This window comes from Chinchilla lanigera, unplaced genomic scaffold, assembly GCF_000276665.1.
Source record: "Chinchilla lanigera isolate Chin_1 unplaced genomic scaffold, ChiLan1.0 scaffold00032, whole genome shotgun sequence".
Taxonomy (NCBI): domain Eukaryota; kingdom Metazoa; phylum Chordata; class Mammalia; order Rodentia; family Chinchillidae; genus Chinchilla; species Chinchilla lanigera.
In genome coordinates, this window is record NW_004955433.1 from 21,652,541 (window position 1) to 21,679,060 (window position 26,520).

At 38.3% G+C, this 26,520-nt stretch overlaps 1 protein-coding gene across 3 annotated transcripts in view; it reads right to left on the reverse strand.

The window, feature by feature from the left end:
• Cdh11 (cadherin 11, type 2, OB-cadherin (osteoblast)) overlaps positions 1-26,520 on the reverse strand; it is a 157,060-nt gene that overhangs the window by 38,632 nt on the left and 91,908 nt on the right. For all 3 annotated transcript variants that reach the window (XM_005388459.2, XM_013516243.1, XM_005388460.2), the window contains 4 exons: positions 11,597-11,996; positions 7,486-7,780; positions 4,507-4,626; positions 2,562-2,729 (listed from right to left, as the gene is read on the reverse strand). In XM_005388459.2, the coding sequence (XP_005388516.1) occupies positions 2,562-2,729; positions 4,507-4,626; positions 7,486-7,780; positions 11,597-11,824 (811 nt within the window). In that variant the 5' untranslated portion in view covers positions 11,825-11,996. The remainder of the gene's footprint in view (positions 1-2,561; positions 2,730-4,506; positions 4,627-7,485; positions 7,781-11,596; positions 11,997-26,520) is intronic.

The window sequence follows — 26,520 nt, forward strand, 5'->3', positions numbered from 1 at the left end:
GAAACCAAGACAGGAAACCAAAATAAAATGGTAATGGGTAGAGGGACATGAATGAGTATGTGGTTGTGTATGTAAGTGTAAACTTGTGTATAAGTGTGATGATGTGAATGTGAGTAGATGTTTTGCATTTGTGCATGTGAAAGTGAATGATTGACTACATGTACAGGGTAGCAGCACATGAGCGAGTACAACTGAACATGTTACAATGTACTGATGTGAGCATGTTTATGTATGTGGATGAATGAAAGCTAATGTCAATGCTTGTGTTAAGTGTGTGAGGGTGAGAAGGAGTGAGAGATTCATTTGGATCAAGGTAGCCAGAGAAGATTTCTAGAAAAAAATGGTATCTGAAGGCCACTGAAGAAACAGAGAGGAACAAGCCGGGGAACGAATATCTAAGAAGTAAACATTACAGGTTCAGAGAGTGTGAACGGCAATGATCCAAATGTGGCAACATCCTGGATATACACAGAAGTAGCAAGAGGACAAGTGTGGGAAAGGTCTTCTGTTAAAAGAGAAGAGCACCTAGATAGCTTGGGGCTCAGTTGTATTAAAAAAAAAAAAGAGATCATTCTAGGAGATGAAAAAGCTTCAAGTTTTGTCTAACTTTAGGCAACCACTGGAGATTTTTCAGTTGGGGTGCGAGTTTTGCCACTAACTTTTTTTCATCTTCACATTTTAAGGATACTCTGTATGGGGAAAGAAATATAAGCCAAGTCATTGGATCTGCTATTTACCTCTTCGTGCTTTAGTCTCCTCTGATGCAGATTTTATCAGTTACAGTACTCTACTTATATGTGCAGTTTGGATTTATAATCAACTCAATCTCACATGCCTTTCATATTGGTATGGTGGGAAAGTATGGTGGGAAGATAATTACAAATGCATAGAAGGGTTTTACAAAGTGTAGTATAAAATGACTTTCTCCAAATCTCATTTAAGTTTATGGCTGTGATCCTGGTACAGCTGGGGACAGTAGTAATAAAACTTTACCATTTGACTATGAGCAAAGACACTAATGGCTACTCACTAATCCTGCCTGACCTATTCCTCCCAGCTCACTTAACAACTGTACAGTGTGTGCAGTGGAACCTGCAGCTTTGGAATGTTTTTTGACCCTTCATCTTTCTGGAGAGCCTGAACCTTGTAGCTGCAGAGGTAAAGCATCTGTTGTGGAACCCTATGAGACCTGACTGTGCCCTCCTCAACTTCTCCCCTATTGCTTCCCTTTGTAGATTGCTGTCTTTGGATTCCTTTGAGTAATTACGGTACCTCCCTAAGGCCATTTTTCATTACCTTCCTTCTTCTCTCAATTGCAAAAAGAACATTCATTCTGGTAATACACTCACAGGCTCTAATGATGAAAAAGACCCTTTCATGGTGGAAGTGCTCTGGTACTAGTGCATGATACTACACCTTTGTATTCACCTCTACATACATGAATGGACTTGTGTTCAAATTCTGGCTTGGCCATGTTCCTTTGGCCACATTCCCTTAGCCATCTTCCTCTAGACTTTATAGAAGCTCATGTTTTCTTTAAAATGTAAATATAGGCTTTTGTAGAGATTTACAGAGTTAATGATTGGGCATGAAATGATGATACAGGTATCTGTAATTAAAATTATTTATTCCATTTAAATATCATTTTTCTTTCTAATTTCCTTAGCAATTCTATAAATTTTGTAGAACCCAAATAACAATGTCTAGGATTTGCTGACAACTATGTCAGTTGTCATCACAAGACTTTACACTAGCTTGTTTATACTTCGCAGTAATCCTATTAACTAGGTAGGATGGAAGAATTCATTTTGCAAAAATGTTCAGATCTATGTTGGTCATCCCAGATGCTTTTCTTCAAGATAATTTTGAGGAACTCTGCTTAAATTCTGGCATTCTTACATGTACACTGGAAAGGAAGTTACATGACTACGGAGGCCGACTCAGAAAAGGCAATACAATTTGTGCCCGGTGCTCTAGCGGCTCTCGCTGTCAGACACAGCCATAGAGAGACCCACATGCAGAGGAGCAAATAATGCATTTGAACTTGCTAGCCATGTAAGTAAAAATTCTTGGAAGTCACTCTTTCATCCCCAGTGGATCTGTCCCTAGGTGGTGCTGTGAGAAACAAATAAAAGTTGTCTCCTCCAAACTTTGTACTCACAGCAAAAACAAATGATTATTATTTCAAAACACTCTTGAACAGTTTGTTACACAGGAAAAAATAACTGATTCAAGTACTGGTATGTCCAGGTTAGTAACAAGAACACAGAAAAGTTAATTTAGACTAGATCACACTACTATTACCTAGCAAATCAAATACCCAGAAAAATCGATTTTCTGTTTTCAGGGTCAGAACTTTCAATATCTTCTTTTCTTCCTCTATCTCTACACCATGTCAGCTCTGTTATTATTTTCATCTTGCTTCTTGCAAAACTGATATAATGACCTCTCAGTTTTGTAGATTTTTCTTTTGGAAAGCTGTGTAAGGCAGGAAGGGGCAAAAGAAGATGCGGGCTGGCTGCGGCATTGCTGAACGGTGAAAGCTCAGCCCACCTACTTACTCTGAGGAAACTTTGGTGGGTTGTCATTGACATCGGTCAGAGTGATCATCACTTTGGTTGTTCCTGAGAGTCCGCCCATGTGTCCGCCCATGTCCTTGGCCTGGATCACCACATGGTACTCCTCCTTGGCTTCCCTGTCCATGTTGGGGAGGGCTGTCCTGATGATACCTGGGCAGAGAGCAGGAAACATGAGATAATCATTTATATAGAACAGAACGACTACATGTCTTGGATATGGGGTAGGTAAAGATGCATAAAACACCTCAGGTCTTCAGAGAAAATTTCAATATGATAAATAACCCTAAGCAACCATTCTTGAAGCACCCTTGTATTCAAGCTAGTCATAAAATTATTTACAGAGCATTAATTTTATTTCTCTATACATGCAAGTAATAACCTTCTCAGGTATAAGGATCCTGAAGATTGAAATATTTGAGTGTCAACTGTAATTAAAACCATAGTTTTGACTTCTAGCAAAATCTTTTGGAAATCTATTCCCACATGCAATTATTACAAATATTTTTATACTCTATATTACATTTAAAATAAGAGGTACATATTTCATGTAACACACTAAAATGTTAATATTAATTTTTGAAAGAGTGAGCCAAATGGGTTAGAATTATGCACAATGTTTATGCAAATATTTACTGTCTAAAATCACCTGCCACTGACAACAGTGGCAAATTAGTGATTGAGTTCTTTGTGATCTCTGAATACTGAAACATGGTTTTCATAGAAAACTACATCCACTTCAACCTCTGGAGGATGTGTGGAAGCTTTTCTTCTCTGTAGTTAAGGTAACACTTGTACTAGACATATAAAAACAACACTGAGGAAGGATTAATATTCCCTGATGTTGGTATGTTTCTGTGCAGTACCCTAGAACTCACGGGCCCTCGCTTCCTTACTTATTAAGTAATTTGGTAGATTCAAGTGGGCAGTTATTAGCCATGAGTTCTTGAGACAAAGAAGGGTGGAGATTTTTTCTTTAACATCTCAAAAGTCTAGATGAAGTCCATGTTTTCCTTGGTTAACCCAGAAAAGCTAATGACAAATGTCTTTAATGTAATCATAGCAAATAATTCCATAAATTGTGCTCTGAAACAAGGTAGCTACAAATAAATGAATACATAAGTAAATCAAAATTATTTTAAGTAAAAGAGCAAAATATCCAATTGGTAGGCAAAGTGTATACACACATACACACATATGTTATAAATTCTAATGATAATAACTGAAGACTATTTGTCCTCATCTTTCAGAAATATGAGACATATTGTGTGTGGGGGGAAGGTTCCCAAGAAAATATCATGGATGAGAAGTTTCATAGGATTTTAGTCTTCATTCTAAACAATTAACTTTGGTATAAATTATGTGAAACATTTTTGGGTTTTGTTTGTACATTAATACACTTTTTTGGTTTATTCTTTGTTTTCCATAAGAAGTATACAGAATCTCCTCTCTGTGTGATGAGGTCCACTAAGAAACTCTGAGCCCAGCAAGAGAGATTGCAAATTGCTACATTTTAAAACAATGTGAATATCAGCATGCATCCCTGCCACCCCTAGTCTTGAAGAGTGATCTTCAAAGCCTCCTTTGACAGCTGCCTGCATTTATACCAGGCTCTGATTTCTGTAGTCTCATAATTTGGATCCACAGCTCAAGACCCTTCTGACATTAACAATATCAAATTTAAAGATTATTTGTTATGGTTGCATTGTGAAGTATGGGCAGAAACAATAATAAGTGTTTCACTGTGTGCTAACTGTACACCAGGATGTGCATAGAGCACTAAATATTCACATTAATCTACTTAGGTGGCCTTTTTTGTTCCCTTTTTATTTATTTGGGAAAACTGAGATTTAAGTAGGTTTAGTGAGCAGGCATGGACTCTGATTTACAATCTGTCCTAATTCACAAGGGCAGCAACATTCCACAATACCTGTCTGTGCCTCCACTGAGAAGTAAGGCTGTCCTTCAAGGATGCTGTATACTAACTTGGCGCTATTCCCATAGGTGGGGTCATCTGCATCAGAAGCTGTTACCTGGATCACCGATGTTCCTTAGAAGGAGAATAAATTAATTAGTAGCATGCTTTTGACTTTTCAGATTATACTATTATTTATAAATTTTCGGTATAAAATAAATCCAGAAGAGAGCTGCACAATTATTCAACATGCTCTCATTTTCCTAGAATTGAGATGCAAAACAATCTTCCTTTTTTTTTTGCTTCCTCTGTACTTTCTTTTCGCTTTTTGATTCTCATAGATTAAAACTGAACTTTCTATATTCATAGTACATCCTGGTAAGCTTAGTAGTTTAAATGATGACAGGAACATTATTGCCAAATATTCTCAGACCCATGCAGTTCAAATGTTGAGTTTATCACATAATTAAATAAAAATCTCCCCAAAGAGTATAATAAATGATAATTAATGATGAATTGCTTTTCAAGAAAGGACAGAGTACAATCCCCCATCTGTAGCAGAACAATAAATACATCATTTTATTGTTGCTTTTCATGCCATAAAATCATTGCTAATACTACATTTTAATTAATTTATGGCTATAAATATTGTACAGAATGTTGTTCCCTACTGGCATGAAAATTGCATGTTCCCACTTCTAACAGGTCTGGTATCCATGAAACAGGAACCACCAGTTGATACCTGGTGCGAACTAAGGCAAGCTTTTCTGGGTGAGAATTTCAGGAAACTGGGGAATTGAAGGAATATGAAATTCAGATTTTTTTCTCTTTAAAAATCCCTTCTGTTCCTTGCTGGTCACAAATGACAAGTATCTGGAACATGGAATATTGCTTTTCAGAGTGAGGAAAGAGGAATTAGAAGGAGAGATTTGGCAATTATACAGTTTTCTCTGTTCAAGGCATTGTTTGGGGACACACTCCACGTATACTGCCAGCATTATTTTTTATTAGTTGTTTCATAGTATGTTTGTCAGCATTCTCTTCTACTTAGTATTTCACATCTATTTATGTGGGGCAAATTTGGTGTGAGAGGTATGACATTATACAATCTCTTTCACAAAGATGTTTATTTCCAGAGTCAGCAATCTAAAGTCAATCAGGCAAGCAGTGATACCCAAGTTCACTCTGTGAAATTTTCAGCAGAAAGGCAAAGTTCCATGGGGGAGGCAAGGTGGCCCACTTACAGAGCTTCTAACTACTCTTTAGAGGGTTGTCAGCAACTTTTGTGGGGTGTACAAGTAAATCTCACTGTTTTCAAATCAGTCTTCTGTAATTCACTATTTCATACAAATGACTCTTTTTGAGCTCTTCCCACAGGCCCAGCAAATATGCTAGGCAACAGAGATTTATGAAAAATAGCATTATGGTGTGTTAGGGAAATTACTATTTTTGTACTAAATTTACTTCCAGAATTCTGAATGCTTCACAAACCTTTTTATTTTACATGTATTTTGTTTAACAATCATTACAGTGTATGTTATCTTCTTTTTGTAGATGACAAAATGAAAAACGTAGAAAGGTATAAGAAGACATCTAGGTCCACAAGCCTGGTTAAAGGTACAGCAATGAGTTAGTCCTGATACTGCCTGACAATAAAGACTGCACTGCACTTTCCTGTGCCATAATAGAGAGTCTGCGTACTGTCTCCCAACATCAAAGAACCCCCAGAGGTGAGAATAATGATAGTTCCCATAGAACATCCTTTATGATGCCTGGTGTTCCCATCCTGACCCTCCACGCCAGTGTTCGGCTGCTGACACTACTATGCCCTATTTATGCAGATTTATTTGAGGTCTGTTGTCTCTCATTAGAATCTGCATGTGTGCGTCTAAAAAGTAAAGGACTAACAAGGAAAAGGCAGACGAAGGACTGCGGGGGACAACTCAGCTTGATTTTCACAAAATGTGAGAAGAACTCTAGGAGGAGGGCACCATCTTCTGACATAGGGGCTCTACATGCAGAAGGGAAGGGCTTGGGCTCCCAGGATCATAGTTAGCCTTCTTGAGCAGCCTTCTCCTAAGCAGTGCTTGGTTTTCTCATTTGTAGAGTGGGTTGCTGTTCTCTGATAAGCATTACATTCATTTGCACTCATCTGATCAGATTCATTCCCTGCTCACTGTGTGACAGGCAAACATCTTTCAATAAAGCATATTCCTCAAAAGACTTCCATGTATTCTGGAAACTCAAGTGAAAGTTTTTTGCTGGATAAAGGGGCTAGTTAAAGAAACCCTTCAAAAACATATATTTTCACAATGTAATGTGTTTTCTAGTACATTAAAGCAGATATCTACTTCTGAATCAATAGATGATGTCATAGTGCCGTGGCTAGGTGTGCATTCTGGGTCACGTAAAAGCAAAGATTAACCTGGATGAATTAGAAAATCTGTTTCTGGCTTGAGTTTCCCATCTGTAAACTATGGCCAATTAGACTTGCCTCATTACAAAGATTAAGCACAGCAAACATTAAATATAATAGTGTGTGTAAGTCACCAATTAACATAATGTCCATATGCAACAAATATTACTGCTGCTCTTACTTACTGAACATGAGTATGTGCTATGAGTGGATGAGTGTTATCTCCAGTCCTACAAAGCCAGGAGTTATTATTGCCATTTTACAGAAAAAGAAACAAAGGCTAAGAGAATAGGTCTAACTAGTTCTAAGTTACAAAGCTAGTAATACAAACGTCAGGGTTTCCTGGGCCCAATCAAAGTATTTCCTTTTTTCTACTCTTCTTCTTTTTAATAAGTTTAGACTTAAAAGCCTTGAGCCCATTGTAAACATTTGCAATTTTATCTCTACGAATGAACATTCTTTGCTGTTATGTTGGCAATGAAAGTAGAGCCTAAGATCTATGTCCTGATTGGGGAAGACACAGAAGCCCAACGCCTGCAGCCAGGCTGGAATTGAAGCAGATCTTCCCACTTACGCACCCACATTGGACCTTTCAGGCACGTTGGCATAATAGATCTCATGCAGAAACTCCGGTGGGTTGTCATTAATGTCCTGGACCTTGACGATGAATGAGGAAGCTGGCTCCAGTGGTCGGTTCGTTTCCCTGTCCACCGCTTGAGCCATCAGCGTATACTGAGCTTTTTCCTCTCGGTCCAACGTCTTGGTGGCATGAATGTTCCCTGATTTGTCATCAATCACAAAAATGGTTCCAGCTCCTTCACCTGAGAGAATGTATTTAATCTTCCCATCACCAGTGTCAAGATCGGAATGAAGCTAGGGAAAGAGAAATCAAGATTTATAATTTCAAAAGGGATGGGGGAGGAACTAGGGAGACGCAGACATGCTTGATGATTGCTACACTGTGCACATGTACACACGTACATACATCTTAAAAATTATTTTGAGAAAGAAATATATTTTAAATATATTTTTAAAACTATACATGAAAAATTTCCATTCCTTCATTTTGGCTGCTTAGAAGTCACCACTGTTAAATTTCTTGTGAATCATCTACAAGACATGCTAGTCTATGCATAGAGTCTACAGTGCTCCTCTCTGCCTAGCCATATACACTCTGATTTTTACATATTAAAGTGCCTTAAAGCACACATCATTCTTCACTTTGCCATTTCTCTCTAATAGCAAATTCAGGTGCCTCTTCCATATTATACACACAGATCTACCTCACCCACAGGGTGTTATTATTTCTTTTAGCAGGCCTCTCCAAACACTTAGGTTGTTCCCCAGCTGTGTTAACTCCAAACAGTTCAACTGATTACACCTTCCTAGAATTCCAGCTGTGCAGCACACAGGTTCTGAAGAGCTGAGGATGTGATCTTCAAGGAAAAAGGGCCCACTGCAACCAAAAAGATAGGGTGGGTGGGATGAGCTGGTGGACATGCATCCTCACACCCCGGAAAGAGCCTTAAATATCCTTGTTCATTTTCCTCTTTGAGAATGCCTGGAGATAGGATGGTACGTTCCTAAAGCTTAACTTTTCTGGCCCCAGAAATCATGCAGGTCTCTTTATTACCAATCCTATGCCTTTTTGCCTTGACTCTGTACTGTGTTGTGGAGCACAAAACTCCCCTAAAGACTTCGCATGATTTTCCTGCAGCAATGAGTTTCTCACTGTCCTCCATTTTCCAATTTTGATTTTTGCAGCTGTCATATTAATCTGAATTCCTTGGCCCACATTATCTCCTTTGTGGAACAGATCAGCCTGACTTTCACTGTTCTTGCAACTTTCTAGAGTAGCCAAGTGAAAAAAGCCCTCATTTTTACTTGCTACATAAGAAAACCCATTATAAACTAAATAGTTTTATCCAATTAGCAGTTAGAATAACAAAAATAATGATTACTGTTATTAACTCTACTTAATATTACTATATTATTACTGTAATTTTAATTATTACTAAGAACCCAAGGCCTAGCAAGCTTGCCCAGAGTCACAAAGCAAATTGGATACACTGTTTTAAAATTCTTGTATTATTACAATTTCCCAAATGATATCTAATTGATTTGCAGTGTTTCAGTGAAACATTAAAAATTTCAGCTAGGAGGGATATATGTGTATCTATAAATTATAATTATCATTTATTTACACTGTAGATTTTCTTGGGGCAGAGGAGAACACTTTCAGATTTGGTTATTTATAACAAATCTTTTGTTGTCCTGAAATTATGACTGACACATTTCTTAAGAATAAGTTCATTTTGGGTGAGATATAAAGTTATCTGATGGCCTACAATGACAGAATTACTCCAGTTTTCATACAGATTTTTTCAACAGAGGATGGACCCTGCACCCAGAATCTAAATCCTTCCCAGAAAGCTTAACATTGATTGTCTCAATTCCCTGCTCCAGATCTGTGTGAAGTTAGGGGATTAGTCCTGCAAATGAAGAGCAAGAAATACACAGGAGTGTTTAGTCATTGACAGCTTCTGGGAACTTTATATGTTATATGTGATATGGCCATCTCATAAGAATTAAGCAATGTGTCATGGTAAGTCAAATACATGAAAATTCTACAAAATATCATTCATATTATTTTTTCTATTTTGTTTTCATATTTCAAATTTGAATATAAATTTTTCTTTTCACTCTTACAAAGATGATCTGTATAACTGGCAGTGAGGTTTATTAGGTTCCAGACAAAAAGCAGTTTGGGAAGCCACTGAAGGCTATCAAGGGATCTGGGTGCGGAAGCAACAGTCAATTCCTAGATCCAAGGATGGACAGCTTCCCCCTCTGCATAGCACAGTATGACACAGACTGTACTCACTATAAGAAATTTGAAAGTCTATGGTTTGCCAAATTCTACTCTCTTAGGGAATCTTAAACTACTCAGCCTTGAATGCCATCAAGTCAAATATTGTTAGAGAACAAGCCAACTGCTCTGTCTTTCCTACTTCTGCAGAACTATCCCAGCACTATTTCCAAAGGATGAGCTACAATATCTGGCCTCTTTTTAGCCCCAGCTAAAAATAAGACTGATTTTCAAATATCTAGATTTTGAACACCATTCTGTTGGAATGGTTAGGTTTTTCCTCTTTCCCCCTTTTTTTCTACATTCCCTTCTAGCAGGCATGGCAATTGTTAGATTTGCAGAGATGACAAAATGTGTCCCCAGGTCCTGTCTTCAGCACCTTACCACCCTAACTCCAGCTGCTGCTCCCCAGTGAGAAAGTCACAGAGCAGAAGTTCTATTCTCTTAGAATAATGTCTGCACATCTCTTCACATTGCGAAGCCACACAGCTACTTCCCTGAGTGAAGTCTTTTCATCCTCTCTGAGCAAACAACTCATCTCCCCTACTTCGCAGGTTCTGCATGCCGTTTATTCCCCTGTGTCTCTCTTTTGCACGACTATATCCACAGCCTTCCCTTTGGGGTATAAATGAATGAAATTCTCTTGGTACATCTTTGCAAGTAGATGTGTTCTTAATCCTAAACAATATTATTGAGACTATCATGAGCCTTTTCTAAGTATGCTCATGATATAAATATGGAGCCTTGCTCTCATGCTAAGGGACAACAAAGACAAATGTATTTGAATCCATGGGATCAGAAGTCAGTACCTCTGACATTCTCTGTCTCCTTTCCACCTTTACTGAATATGTCCTGTTCTTCTTTTAGGTCACTAGTTATTACCCTATTCACCATGAAACCTTCCTTCATTTCTCCAAAATGTTACATACAATTCATAATCACTTACATTGAATTTCATTATCCTCTCTCTTATTTTAGTTTTTCTTTTATAACTGCATAGGTAACTCTTTCTCCCTACATTCTGAGCTTCTTTTTCACCATGTGTCTAGCAGTCCACCGGACTGTAGTAGGGTTGCATTTCTTACTGAAAGGCAATACCATCTGGAAGATAGCTGCATGCTTGCTTCCAGCACAAACAATAGTGGGAAGTCAGCTCCCCAAATGTGTCTTGGACTCTTTACACTTGTATTATTTTTGGACAAGCTACACAAAGAATGCATAACTTGTTTAGTGCTAAACATCTGGAGTCATCCTACCAAGGTTTTACCAACCCTAAAGCAAAGAGGATAAATTTTACACCTATCCTACAACATCTATTCTTGTTAGAGAGTGAGCCAGCTACTGAAGCAAATGGGATAAAATCACACTCATAATGCAAGGCATCTTGAGGTCTAGTGAAGAAGACAACAAAAAGTAGCTATGCATGACACAGAAGAGACAGCTGTGACAAAAAAGACCAAAGGCTATGAGAAGAAAATACAGGGGCATCCATTTGGCAGTTAAACTATGGTCTGAGGAAAGTCCCTGTCTGAAGAATGATTAAATAAACTATGGTCATTCCCACTTCAGGAATCTACTAAGCAGCCAGTACAAGTGCATTTCTATGGTATAATAATAAGTGAAAAATAAAAGTATTCTCAACATGAGTAAGAATATGAATTTGGGGAAGATGACTGGAAGGATGTACTGATTGACAGATTGGGTCTGTACTGATGACAGATCACTGCATTTTCCCTCTTGCTTTTCCTTTGCTAGTGTCCATGTGCTACCACTTCCATGGTGGAGAAAGATAGATAAATACGGAATGAAAGCAACCTTACCCTGCCCACAAGCACAGGGTCAGGCCCAGTGTACTCCTCTATCACGAAGAACTGGTTCCAGACCCAGCCTCTCTTAGAGCGCTGCAGCACCTGCCCTTCCTTGCCCCTGTCGTGGTGCCCATGGAATGAGGGATGCAGGTGGCTTCGTCGCTCCAGGGCGAATGCCTGGCTGTGGCACAGCATGCTCAGGCACACCAGGGCGGCTTGTAAACAGTAGTTCTCCTTCATTTTTGGTTACGTGGTAGGCACAAGGGAATGCAGCTGTCACCCCTTCCACCAACCAAGTGGCAGTCTTTCTGATGATGGCCTCCCAGATGCGTCAAGCAGACCTCTCTTTGAACAGAATGTCTTCGCTTTCTGAGCACATCACGTCAGGGCTGCCCACTTCCCCAGTCAGCCTCTGCAAACAGACAGACAGATTTGATTAGCTGCAGGCTTCATCCTCACCTCATTTCATTACCAATTAGCAAATATCAGATTTGAATATTAGTTTTACCACTTGCCAGAGCTGGGTAAATTGACTTCTTTGAGCTCAGCTTGCTCATTTATGAAATGGAGAAAGGAATGGTATTGCAAGACTGTCACAAGGCTTACATGAGCAACGTCTGTAAGTCACTCCACACAGTGCCTGGTCTCTCACACACGGGCTCTAAGAGACCACTCTGCAGTAATCTGTTGTTATAATTGATCATAGCCATACCTGACTATGCTCTAGTAAGAGAGAAACATGGGACATTATGGAAGCACAGGAAAGGACACAGGTCTACCCTGGGATGACAGAGGCTAAGCAGTTAAGTGAGACTTTCTAGAGAAGGGGATGGCTGGTCTCAGCCCTAAAGCGACAGCACACAGAAGAGAGAGAATGATCCAAAACCTAGAGATGGAAAAAAAAAAGGACAGCATATCCCCAAACCTTAGCATTACTACAAGATCTAAGGAAGGTAGTCAGTGGACGCTGCCAGAGAAGAGAGGGTGAGGGGCATTCCAAGAATAATGATGTCACTAAGACATTTTGTTAGAGAAATAAATAGATAAAGTTAAAATTGACCCATTCTTGTGTCAATTAGGACTACAGTGACCAATAAAACTATACAATAGAGCTAATGGACAAGATCTACTTGTTGGATCAGAGGACCACCCAAGCAGTCCTATATCCTATCTTACCAAGGTGCCCTTACAAAGGATACAATATAAGCTCTCTCTAACCAGGACAAGTAAAATAAAACGGGATGCCAAATAACCCCTCCAGAAGTCTTGTTTCTAATATCCAGCCATGAGGCAGCTATTCCTCAATAACAAGGATAAGCCATTTATATATTTCACCCTTCTGCATTCCTCACAGTCCCTCCCATTCTCTCCAATTTTTCATTTCTCTTTCTTCACTGTATAGAATATTCCTGGTTCTGGAAACTTAATTTTTCCCTTAGTATCTTCTCTTGTTTGCTCCCCTCCCTTGGAGCTCCACAATTTGCTTGAAGAGCGTCATCCGTCTAAGCAGTGCTACCCAGACTCCGGTCATGAAGCCAGCTCCCGAAATGAGATTACATCAACATCACCCTCTACCGTCACTACTGTGAGGGGTCTCAGGACGTGGATGTGCACTGATATTGAGAATGTCCTTTCATTTCAACACTGGAGGGTCTCCACGGAATTGGCGAGCTCAACGAGAACTTTAGGAATACTACTACAACATTATTCTTCGCCTTCTAGTTTGGCTGAAGCAGGAATGAGAGGATACGCATCTTGGCATACTGGAAGGTAACTAGACTTAGAGATCAGACAGACGTTGGTTGGAATACCACTTGTATATCTAATGATCTAAGTGACCTCGTGTATGTCACTCAACCAATGTGAGTCTGCGTGGTCCTCTGTGAACAATGAAAATAATATGAACTTTTATAGAGTGGGGAACAAGGCATGCGCTGGGTTTCTTCTTCCCGCAGAGTACCACAGTCTAAGCCTTCAGGTCTCAGCAGACAAAGGTGACCTGGCCTTGCAAATAGGGATGCCCAGAAGAGGGCGGTAATGTACTTTCCTCAAGAGAGAAATTGAGGAACAGAGTTATGCAACATTTTACAGGCATCTGGTCTTAGTGGTCTAGAAAATAAGGGAATTGGAGGAATTCTAATTTGTTGATACAGACTCCTTCATTTCTGGGGTCGTTGACTCTAACTCAAGCCTTTCTGTTTTTCTTATAATATGACAATATGTTATCTAGGGAGGCTGCAATGTACAATTAATTTCAGGTGTCCACCGCTATGCTCAGTAACACTTTGTGACAGTATTGTTAGTCACTTTTCAAAGAGCAGGAGTTCAAAACTTTGGTGTTTGTTGTATAGAGACACACCGGGGTGGGAAACGATGAGGGAGAGAAAGAGGCGAATTAGAAAGCAGTGTCATCATTTAACAGCTTCACCTTCAAACTCAGCTTTTTAATAATACATCAAAAGCTGTTTTTAACAAGCAAAACAGACTTCATGGAAACAGCACAGAGAGGGGCCCCAGCAGAGGAGAGATCCTCAAATGAGGCAATGGGAAGCAACAAGCTCTCTGGGTTTAAGAGAGGAAGCTAAAGATTTGGCCAGAAATCTGCCATAAGCATGTCACGAACTTGTTCAAATCTCTCTGCCTCTTCCTCTGCAAAAATAAAGCTACTGAGTAGAATTCTCTGCAAGAATTTCTAGCTTCATATTCATAGCTAGAGTTCTGGAAAGAGATTGTGAGGCATTTCTTTTACTTGACATACTGTCCTTTCTCTGTGTGTGTGTGTGGTGGCGGTGATGGTGGTACTGTGGATTGAGGCTAGAACCTTTGCACTAAGCTACATCCATAGCCCTTTTTTACGCTTTTTATTTTTATACAAGGTCTGGTGAGTAATTACATTCCCCAAGATATTCTCCTGCCTCATCCTTGTAGAGTTCTGGGATTACAGGTGGCATGCACCACCATGCCATGCTTGGATGTATATATCTGAGCTCAAAACAGGCCATCCATAAATGCGAATGTGTGATTTAAACCACATACGATGAATTCACACTGAGTTCTGCATCTATGGAAGCTCTAGAAGAAGGAAGAAAAAGGAAAGAGCATATGGTGCGGCAAGATCCATGCCCATTTTGTACCATGCCAAGTATTAAGTGTTCATTCACATGGTGATAAATTATTCCTGCATATAAACTGTGAAGTGTACATGAGAGAAAGGGCTTAATTAAAGTTGATATTTCTGCACTTCGTTCTACTGGCTGCCATTTTGCTGTAAAGCACAATTATTTCTGACACTGAAGTGTGGAAACTAGATGACGACTTTTTTTTCCCCTGTATAAAAAAATTCGAGCTTAATACTAATGAGTTTAAGAGTTTCCATATGACCAATAAACAACAAACCTCACCCTTTGTTAAAAAGATAAATTTATCTATTTTGTTATGTTGCAGTTAATAGCAAAGCCAACTTGCCTTTAAAGTAATTAATCAGATTCGGTTTTAAGTGCTTATAAAACTGTGTACAATATATGTTATTTTAATGATTAGTCTTAGTTTTGTGCCAGATAAATTTTAACATTTTTGTTTATTTACTTTCAGAATGAAAATCTATTTAGCAAATTATTTTTTTCTGAAGACCTGACAAATATTAACTCATCTATTGATTTCTGTAAGAACTGGATAAATGAGTACCTTGAATCTTCTTGTTTTAAATAATGAAACCGAGCCCTAGATAAATTAAGCAACTTGTGCTAGGTTAGGCTCCAGTAATAGCAGAGATGGTATCCGAACTTACGCTACCTGGCTCTAGTAACTATTCTAAACAGTGAACAAACAATATCATTTTATGACATTTGTTTGTTTCTGAAGTGATTGAGGAAATTATACAGATACTATGATAAAAATGGCAACCATGAGCTGCCTGAATGTGGGAAGTAAGCCATTATCAGAATTTAATGGATACCAATACTGTGATTAGAATGAAAATATTCATAATAGTAAACATTTATCAGATAGTATCTGCCTAACGTTCTCATAAGGACTTTCCATGAGTTGAGTCAATATACTATCACAATACCCCTCCCCCCAAAATAGTGACATTATTAGTTCCACTTTACAGGTAAATAGTTTGTGGTGTATCAAAATAAAGCAACTTGCCCCGGGTTAAACAGCCCAGCAAGTGAAGGAGCTGTGGTTGAGTCTTCTTGCTGGAGTCTAGTCCTGTACTTCTACCCCTCAAATTCTAGTTGATATTATTTCTCTGAGAGAAGGCAAACGATCAAACATAGAAACACAGCCTGATAGATATACAATAGCCCTATCATGATAATACTTTAAGGTTTAACATATGATGCGGAAACAGTCTATCCCCCTAAATATTAAACTAACCAGAAAGAGAAAATATTCCATAGTAATGACCAAAGTGAGAATTAGCAGGAGGCAATCACATCAATTCATATCCATCAACAACACAGTAAAACCATGCTTCAATCTATCTATTGTATGGAAGTTAATCTTTTTTATTCTAAAATCCCCATTTCACAATTTCTAAGTGTACAGGTTAAAAGGATGTACTCAGGGAACTTTGCTTTCGTTTAAAAATATACTTCTAGGATCTAGAGAACTGATTGATGTGCTCAGGGTTGGAGATTTTGCAGGAATCACACATGAAAATTAATAGGAGACCACCCTCCTAAGAAGACCTTGACATTGGTAATAATTAGAGAAATACATCAGTGTTCTAATTAGTTTTAATAAAGACCTCCCCCAAGGTAGTTCTTGAACAAGCCTTCCATTAAAGCACTTTCCAGCAGCATGCCAAGATGCCTAAGCATTGGGGTTCCACTAAAACATATAGGAGTATTTTACTTTACGATGGAAGCACATCGCTTGGAGGGAAAAATAAATGTTGTTGGAAGTCACAGGAGTAATAACATGACAGGAAAATGGATTTGCAAAACCACCGGCTCTAAGTGGAAGGCTCACCTCTCTATCTTGAGAGCAGATAGCCCGTCATGAGCTACTGTGCCTTGAGCATAAAACTCTCCCTATGCCTGCTTTTGTCTCTGTGAAAGAAAATGACATATACCGGTGTTTAAGTATATTTGGACTCCTGCTGAAAATTGTTATCGGGTAGAGAAAGAAAGACGAAAGCACTTAGCTAAAAGCAAGTGGATTTGGTTTTTCAGCTTTCTCCTCCCCACAGAGCTGGAAGGATCAGACAGGCTGACCCATTCTTTTTATTTCCAGGTAGCTAATTTACAGCTAAAGACAAGTTATCATTACATTAAGAATATTACCCAGGCCTGCACCAGAACTCAAAATCCTATTCTGTATCTGTAATGTGCCCTTGTTGGTGAGCTCAGGGACTCTGGTTTTCCCTTCAACAAACACAGCTTTGTAACCAATCGGATTCTATTATGCAAATTAATTCAAGCATATTTTATTCCCCGTTCAGATCTCATCACTCAGCACTGAGCTGGTCTCTCATTTCAAGTCAAATCACAGAAATTATGCTTTGGCTGTGAAAATCACAGAGAAAAGGGAGAAGATGTATCATAAGAATTATTGAATCACAAATGTTCATCCCTGATTTCCACACTTGGAGCAAGGAATAAGCTTTGGGTAATCACTTCTCAGATACTATATATATATATATATATATATATATATATATATATATACAAAAAGGTTATGATATATGCTCTACCATCTAGTATCAAAGTCAAATATTATAATATGCAATAAATAAGGCCTTTTGTCAAAGATAGGGATATTCTCTAAAGGTGAGTGGACTGCTCCAAAGGTAAACCTAATTCTTTGCTTCTGGAGAATAGAGGACTACAGAAGCTCAGCTTTGGAAGAGAGAAGATCATCTCCGGCCTGCATATTGTGATAACCTGGGTCTGAATGCCAGTTTGGGCAGTTTGCTCAGGAGATTGGCACATACCATTTTATTGGTTTTGAACCATCACTGTATAAAAATGTCATTTAGATTTTATTTGTGAGAAAACTGAAGCTTACACTTGTAAAATAATTCACTCAAGTACAGCATGAGTAGCTGGAAGTGCTACAATTCAAATTCAAGTCTGCGTGATTGCAAAACCCACCCTTGGCTTTGGAATATTTTACCTAGCTCTCCTACTCCAAGCAGTCATTTTCTTGTTCTTCAGTACAAGCAGATTTTTGCATGATCCATCTTCAAGATAAATTCACCTCCTTAATTTTATTTGATATGGATGACAATCTTTGTTACATGTGAATTCCATGTACTCTCTAAGTAGGTACACCTGGACTTTATATGCTTAGAGTCTCATGGCCACAAGGTACCACTGGGGATTCAAATGTAAGGACCCAGACCCTGTAGTTGTAGAATCATTCTGTGGTTATTTATCTCTGAGTAATTAAATCATCTTCAAATGATAAAATTATTATGTACAATGTGTGCAATGAAGCATTTATTATTCGTGCTCTATTCAATCCGTCAGAGTTTTTTTCTCACTGTAATATTTTTAAATGTTAATCACTGAGATGAATAAAATACATCAACACATACAGGAAATAACACTATCAGCATGTTATCTCTGACTATGAATAAATGTTGGATATAAATGTGTGGAAAGAGAGATATAGTTCATTTTAAATTTTTCCTTCACATGAGCTAAACTACCTCAGGGAAGATTAGGGCAAAGTGGCAATGATAAACAGATGCTTAACATAATGTAACATCATTTATGATATGAAAAGCCTATATATATAAACCTCCCTTTGTCTCTGAGCAGTCAATATGCACAAAGCTTTCTTTATTTGCCTATTCCTTCATTTGGCAATAGTTTCCCACAATGCCAGGCCAGGACAGGATGTTGGGGATGCATAGGTGTCAAAGTAGCTCTGACCCACAGGCCATCCTCAAACAATAAAGAGACGTTGGTCTAAGGAAATGAATGATGCTATAATGTAATCAGTACAAATAAGACTAGACGAAAAGCACAGAGGAATCACTGTCCATACCTCTGGAGGTGATGTCCTCAAATATCGGTCCTCTCTCTTGACACCTGCCTCCAGCCGCCTTTTCTAAATAAACTGCATGCTTCATTCCACTCTGCTCTGAGGCATGGCTGAGTGAACCATGCCCACTCCAGTGACAAGCAAACCTTGAATCAACTGTGATCACTGATTGTTTCAACCTGTGCAACCTGGCTCAAAATGACAAGCTAGGTGAATCAGATTCTCTGAGGACTTTGAATGGAAGAAAGCAGGAACCCTCTCCAGTGAGGAAGCTGAAACAGGCAGGATTTAAGGTTCCTCAGAGATGAAGAAGCCACAAGGTGATATCTAATGGCCCAGGTTTCAGTTAAATCAAAGCTATGAACAAGCCAGGTAAAAAGCCAAAAGAAATATAGCCTCTGTGCCTAAGCCATGCAAGTTGCAAAATATGTGCCCTGTTCTTTGAAAACCTTGGCAATCTGGCATTTCTTCTGTTGTCTCCATGTTCCCAGCCTTATTGATCTCTTGTTTCTGCATGTCTACAAAGCCGCACACACTGATCTGTCCCTCTGATGACAATAAACTTTCAGCACATGAACTAACTTGAGGTCTTGATTTTATCACTAAAAGAGCAAACCTAGGAAACTATGATAACGATGCAAGTTAGGCAGATCATCTGGTCAAAGGTGAAATGCTGCAACTATGGAGATGATTTCTTCAGCAGTAGAAAATGTCTTCCTCTCCTCTGAGTTTCCAAAGAACACAGGGGCAATAGAAAGTTCTGTAGACCAAACTTCAAGATGCATATGCTTTTGCACAGGTTCTGTGAGTGAATAGTTGCACAACCTTAGGAAAAAAAATACTTCTTTCCTAGGGACAAAGTTTCTTCTTCTATAAAAGGGGAGGCTGGAACTAGCCTTGTAGGGATCTTCTGTATGTCTGTACTTTGATGACAGACTGACCTTCCTGCAATGTAGGTGTTTCTGTAATTGGGATGGTCTGGGGTCAGCTGGTAGAACCTGCCTTACACAATGCCAGGAGCTTCACTTATATGGAATACAATGGGAACAGTGCTGGCTGAGTCTGCTAACGTAACAAGCCTTGATTCCTAGGATTAACAGTGAATGTGCTTCTGGACAATAGGAATGCACGTAAGATTTCTGATCAGAAGATCCATGGACTCAAAGGTGTCAGAGTCTGCTTTCCATTGTTGAGACAAAACCCTGAGAAAATCAACTTCAAGGAGGAAAAGTTTATGTTAGCTAATGATTTCTTCAGCTAGAGTCAGCTGGCTTCACTATTTCTGGGCCTGCAGTGAGGCTAAACATTGGGACAGCAGAATGTGACAGAGAAAAGCTGCTCACCCCATGGGAGATGGAAGGCAGAGGGAGTGTGCAAGCCAGACAGAGAGGCGGGGAGCACAGACAACATTTAGCCTTCATAGTCACGGCCCCATGAGCCACTTTCCTCAACAGTGGCTTCTGCTATGAGCTCACCACTGGATTACTTGGTAAGGCCAGCACTCTTTCAGTCCCGTCACGTCTCTTGGTCTAGCAAGGCAATTGCTAAATTGGGATTGAAGCTCTCAAGGCATGCATCTCTTGGGGCCACTTCCTCCTTAAACCGTAACAAGAGGCTAAGGCAAGGCACAGCAGCTGTGACAAACACCAGAACAGTCTCAGAAGTCGGAAGGGGCTGAGGCATTAGAGCTCACTGAACCTGTGACTCAGCTCCACAAATCTCCATGCTGCCACACTGAGAAATGGGCAATGCAATAGGACCAGTGTCAAAGCAGGCATTCTAAGATGGAAAGAGGTGATGTGGTGAGAGAACTGTGCATAGTACCTGCCACGTGGTGAGCATCCAAGCAAGGGGAAGTCTATTAAAGCAAGACTCAAACAGAGCTCAATGATACAGTGTGGAACTTGCCTCATGAAAAGCTCTGGGGATTCACTGCCTATTAAAGGGAAACAAGCAATGAATACTTTTAATAGGGATTGTTAATGTAATGACAGATGTGTATGAGAGGCTGAGCTACAGTAGGCCAGGGCTGTCCAGTAAAAATATAAGATGTGTCACATGTGTAATTGGAATTTTCTAGAAGACATGGTTCTTAGAAAGCTCAAAAACCAGTGAAACTAATTTTAACAATATGATATCTTTAAGCCAGTATGCTCCAAGTTGTGTCATTTCAACATGAAGTCCACATATAAATCATTGGCCTGTCTTATTTGTTTTTGTGCAGTGTGTATTTTATACCTGTTTTAATTACTTTTTCCATTGCTGGGACACAACACCCAATATCCACAACTTAAAGGAGGAGAGGTTTATTTTGGCTCACTGTTTTGGTCCAGAGTCCACCAGCTCTAAGGGAGACACAGGACAACAGAGGGGACAGCAGAAGAAAAGTCGCTCAGGTCATGGTCACCAGAAAGCAAAGAGAAAAGGAAGGAACCAGGAAGGAGATATTCCCTTCCAGGTCACTGCCCAGTCCCCCATCTCTTCAGACCAGACCCTACCTCCTGATACCAAGTCAGTTATAGTGTTCCTATTATCCAGTCACCTAACAAAAGCCCCATCTTTGAACACATGAGGCTTTTGAAGAATGTTCTCATTTAAACCATAACACCCCTGAAAGCACAGCTCAGAAGAACCATATTTCAATAGCTTGGTAGCCACATATGGGATCATGCAGAATTAGAAGACTCTAAAGCATCTTGACAGTGGAGAGTATCTAATCAGGAAGACTTCCCAAAGGCATCACAATATCTCACTGAACCTGTGAGAGGAATTATGAACTAGAAAAATAACACACAGGTGTAAGAAATGGGCCTTTCTAGAAAGCAGGCAAGTTGTGGAGGCCCTGAGAACTGAACTGACTGAGGAGGAGGGAGGAGGATGCAACTGTGTGAAGAGAAGGAGAGGATTACAACACCTTTCCCATCAGCAGTACTGATTTGGAAACAAAGAACATCAAGGTTCGAGCATTTTAATCTGTGAAGACAGTGGATGCAGACACTCAAAGGTTGGTTCCAAATTACTCCCAAGAACAGGTATTATCAATGCAAGCATTTCCCTTTCAAGTTTATTTCTTTGTTTTTTTTATTTTACAGAAAAAAGAACAACAAAATGACAAAAACAATACAACACAAAAACTATAAAAATGATACAGCATTTCAAACAAGATGACAGGAAATCAGCAACGGTTGTTGCATTACTTATTGTTATCTTCAGAGTAGTTCCTCAGATTACTAGATATAGGTATGCAAGATGGATCAAACAATTAAACAGTATCTGTTCCTTTCAATGAATCTATAGAAATTAGTAGTACAATTATCTCAGCTATCTTGTCTATATACACATATATTTTTCCCTTCCTTCTTTCTTTCTTTTCTCCTTTCCCTCATCCCAGTTATTCTTTCCTAGTGAGCAGTTTATTTCCCTTTCACAATATCTATAGTACCTTTCAGATTTTATTTCAGGTTCTTACAAAAGGGAGATAATATGGTGTTTACACATGTGGGTCTGATTTATTTCACTTATGAGTATGGTCTCTACTTGCATCCATTTACCTATAAAAGCCTTGAATTTATCATCCTTTATAGCTGAGTAATACTCCACTGTATGAAAATACCACATCTTTTTTATCTACTCCTCAGTTGATGGGCATTTGGATTGTTTCCAAGATTTTGCTATGATCCAGATGAATTATGCTGCTATAAACATGGGTGCACATATATTGCCATAGTATGATGTTTTTAATTCTTCTAGAAAAAATCTAGAAGGTGAATAGCTGGCTTAAATGAGGCCTCTAATTCTAATTTTTTGAGGAATCTCCAGACTGATTTCCAAAGCGATTACACCAGTCTACATTGCCACCAACACTGAAGAAGGGTTCCTTTTTTCCCTACAGCCCCTCCAGTATTTGCTGTTCATTGATCTCTTGATGGTAGCCATTCCTTCTGAGGTGAGAAGGAATCTCAGTGCTGTTTTAATTTGCATCTCTTGAATGACTAAAGATGTTGAACATTTTTCATGTATTTATTTGCCATTTGTATTTATTCATCTGAGAAGTACATATTCATCTCAGATGCTCATTTTTGGACTAGGTCTTTGAATTCTGGGGGCCTGCTTTTTTAAATTCTTTATATGTTGTAGATATAAGTCTTTTGTCTAAATGACAGTTAGATAAAATGTTTTCCCACTCTGTGGGTTACCTTTTCACTCTATTGGTGATTTCTTTTGAAGTATAAAAGTTTTTTAATAGGATGAGATCCCAGTTGTTGATTCTTTGAAGTATTTCCCATGCAGTTTGGGTTTTGTTCATGAAGACCCTACTAACTCCTATGTCTTCAAGATTTTTACCTACTTTCTCTTCCAGTAGATTTGGTGCTTCTGCTTTAATAATCTTTGATCCATTTTGACTTTAGTGCATGGTGATAGACACAGGTCTAATTTCAGTCTTTGGCATGTGGAGAGCAGTTTTTCTAGCACCATTTATTAAGGGGGCTATCTTTTTTCAGTAAACATGTTTGATCCCTTTGTCAAACATAAGGTGGCTGAGTGTGCTGGTAGCTGTGTCCACATCTTCTAATCTATAGCATCTGTCGATTTTATCACAGTACCTCTGTAGTATAATTTCAAGTCAGGGATTATGATGCCTTCTGACTCATCTTTATTGCCCAGGATGGCCTTTGCCATTCTATGCCTCTTCTGGTTCCAGATGAATTTTAGGAACATTTCCTCTAGTTCTGTGAGGTATGCTAATGTTTTGATTGGGATTGCAATAAATCTGTATAAAAATTTTGGAAGTATGGTCATTTTTACTATGTTGGTTCTTCCTATCCATGAGCAAGGGATATTTTTCCATTTTTTGATATCCTCTTCAACCTCCTTTTTCAGAGTACTGTCATTTTCAATACATAATTCTTTTACTTCCTTTGTTAGATTGATTCCTAAGTATTTCATTTTTTGCATGCTACTGTGCAGGATGTAGTTTCCCTGATTTTTCTCTCAATAAGTTTGTTATTTATTTACAAGAATGCTATTGATTTCTGAGTGTTGATTTTGCATCCAGCCACAAACTGAATTTTATTATTGACCCTAGGAGTCTTTTGCTGGAACTTTGGGGGCTTCTATGTAGAGTATAATGACATCTGCAAGTAATGATAATTTCACTTCTTCTTTTCTTACCTTATTCATTTTATTTCTCTCTCTTATCTAATTGCTCTTGCTAGTGTTTCCAGAACTATATTGAAAGGAAGTAGTGATAGTGGATATCCTTGTCTTGTTCCTGATTTTAGAGTGAAAACTTTCAGTATTTGTCTTTTTGGTATGATGTTGATTGTTGCTTTGTCATAGACGGATTTTATGAGATTGAGATAAAGACCACCTATTCCCATTTTCTGTAAGGTTTTTAACATGAATGAGTGCTGGGATTCATCAAAAGCTTATTCTGCATCTATTGAGGTGATCATGTGATTTTTGTCTCTGGCTCTGTTTATATGGTGTATTACATTTAGTGATTTGTGTATGTTGAATCAGTCCTGCATTCCTGGGATAAATCCCACCTGGTCATGGTGTATAACTTTCTTGATGATTTATTGAATTCTGTTTGCTAGTATCTTACTAAGGATTATTGCATCTATGTTCATTAAGGAGATTGGCCTGCAATTCTCTTTTTTGGTTGGATTTTTCTCGGGTTTTCATATCAAGATAGTACTTGCCTCCAGGAAACAGTTAGAGTATTGTTTTCCTTTCAATTTCATTAAAGAGTTTGAAGAGTATTGGCATTAGATCTTTTCTAAATTTTTTGTAGAATTCAGCAGTGAATCCATCAGAACCTGTGCCTTTCTTTGTTAGTGAGTTTTTAATTACATTTTCAATCTCATTAACTGATATTGTCTTATTGAGAATTTTTATATCTTCTTGATTTAGCTTTGGTAATTCATATATATCTAGGAATCTGTCCATATTTTCAAAGTATTTATTGATGATCTTCTGAATTTCCACAGGATATGTAGTGACTTCACCCTTATCATTCCTCAGTGCATGAACTTGAGTCTTTTCTTTCCTTTTTTTGATAAGGTTGCTAAGGGTTTATCAATTTTATTTATTTTTTCAGAGAACCAACTCTTCAATTCATTTATCCTTTGTATTGTTTTCTTGGTTTCCATTTCATTAATTTCTGCTCTGATCTTTATAATTTCCTCCCTTCTATGGGTTTTGGATTTGTCTTGTCCTTCTTTTTCTAGAAGCTTGAGGTTCAGTATTAGGTTGTTTGTTTATGCTTGTTCTGATTTCTTGATGTGTGAATTCACCACTATAAATTTCCCTCTTAGGACTGCTTTCATAGCACCCCATTGGTTCCAATATGCTGTGTCTGCATTCTCATTTAGTTGTACATATTGTTTAACTGCTTCCTTTATTTCATCTGTGACCCATTGGTTGTTTAGGAGGTTATTGTTTAATTTCCATGTGTTTATGGAGATTTTAAGGTTTCTTTTACCATTAATTTCTAATTCCATTGCACTATGGTCAGATATTATGCATGGGATAATTTCAATTCTTTTGCATTTACCTACGCATGTTCTGTGGGCTAGTATGCAGTCTATTTTAGAAACTATTCCATGTGCAGCTGAGAAGAACATGTATTCTTATGATGCTAAGTAGAACAGTCTAAAAACATCCACTAAGTCCATTTGTTCACAGGTTTGGTTCAATTCTGCTATTTCTTGGCTGATTTTTGTACAGTTGAAGTGTCTCTTTGTGATAATGGGGTATTGAGGTCTCCTGTTACAATTGTGTTATTACTTATTTGATTTTTAGTATCTATTAATAAGTATCTTATATAGTTGGTGCCCCTGTATTTGGTGCATATATATTTATGACCGTTGTCTCTTCATTTTAAAGTTTTTCCCTGACAAGTATGTAGTGACCTTCTTTATCCCTCTTGATCTTTCATGGTTTGAAGTTGACATTGTCTGCAAATGAAAAGCTACTCCTGCTTTTTGGGGAGCTCAAGTTGCATGGAAGACTGTTTTTCATCCTTTGATTTTCAGTCTATGAATTGCTTTTTACATTAAATGTGTTTCTTGTATACAGCATATTGTTGGATCTTGTATCTTGATCCACTCTGCTAGTCTGTTTCTTCTGATTGGTGAATTGAGGCCATTTACATTGATGTTTATAACTTATATGTATTGGCTTATCTTGATCACAGTATTTTCCTATTTGGTTCCCTGCTTTATCCCTCTGTTTAATCAGTTGCTCTGCCTGGTAGTGTTTCTGTTGCTGTTCTTGGAATTGTGGTCATTTTTTCTCTCTGTTTTGAATATTTTTTAGTACTCTTTTTAGCATTGGCTGGTGTTTATAAATCTCATCAATTGTTCTTTGTCATGGAAATATCTTACTTCTCTATCAAGTTTGAAAGATAATTTTGCAGGTTACATCAGTCTGGGTTGGAAGTTGTTTACTTTCAGGACCTGAAATACTTCACTCCAAGTTCTTCATGACTTGTGGATCTGTGTTGAGATGTCTGCCATGATTCTAATGGGTTTTCCTTTATAGGTGATCTGTTTCTTTTCTCTAACAGCTGTTAATATTCTGGTTTTGTGCTGAATATCTGGAATCTTGACTATTATATGTCCTGGCGTAGTTTTACTTTGGTCAGGAATGTTTGGAGTTCTAAATGCTTCATTTATTTGTTTGTCAAATTCTTTTTCCATACTTGGGAAGTTTTCTGCCTTTATTTCTGAGATGATTTTTTTATGTCATTTGTGCTGTCTCCAGATTTTTCATTGACCCCAGTCAGAGTTATGTTATTCTTCTTTGCTTCATTTTGTAGCTGTTGGATTGTTTATTCATGGATTCTTGCTAATTTTAAGATGTCTTTCTATCCATTATCACTAGCTGTAATTCTGTTTTCAAGATCTGAAATCCTATCCTCTCCTTCATAC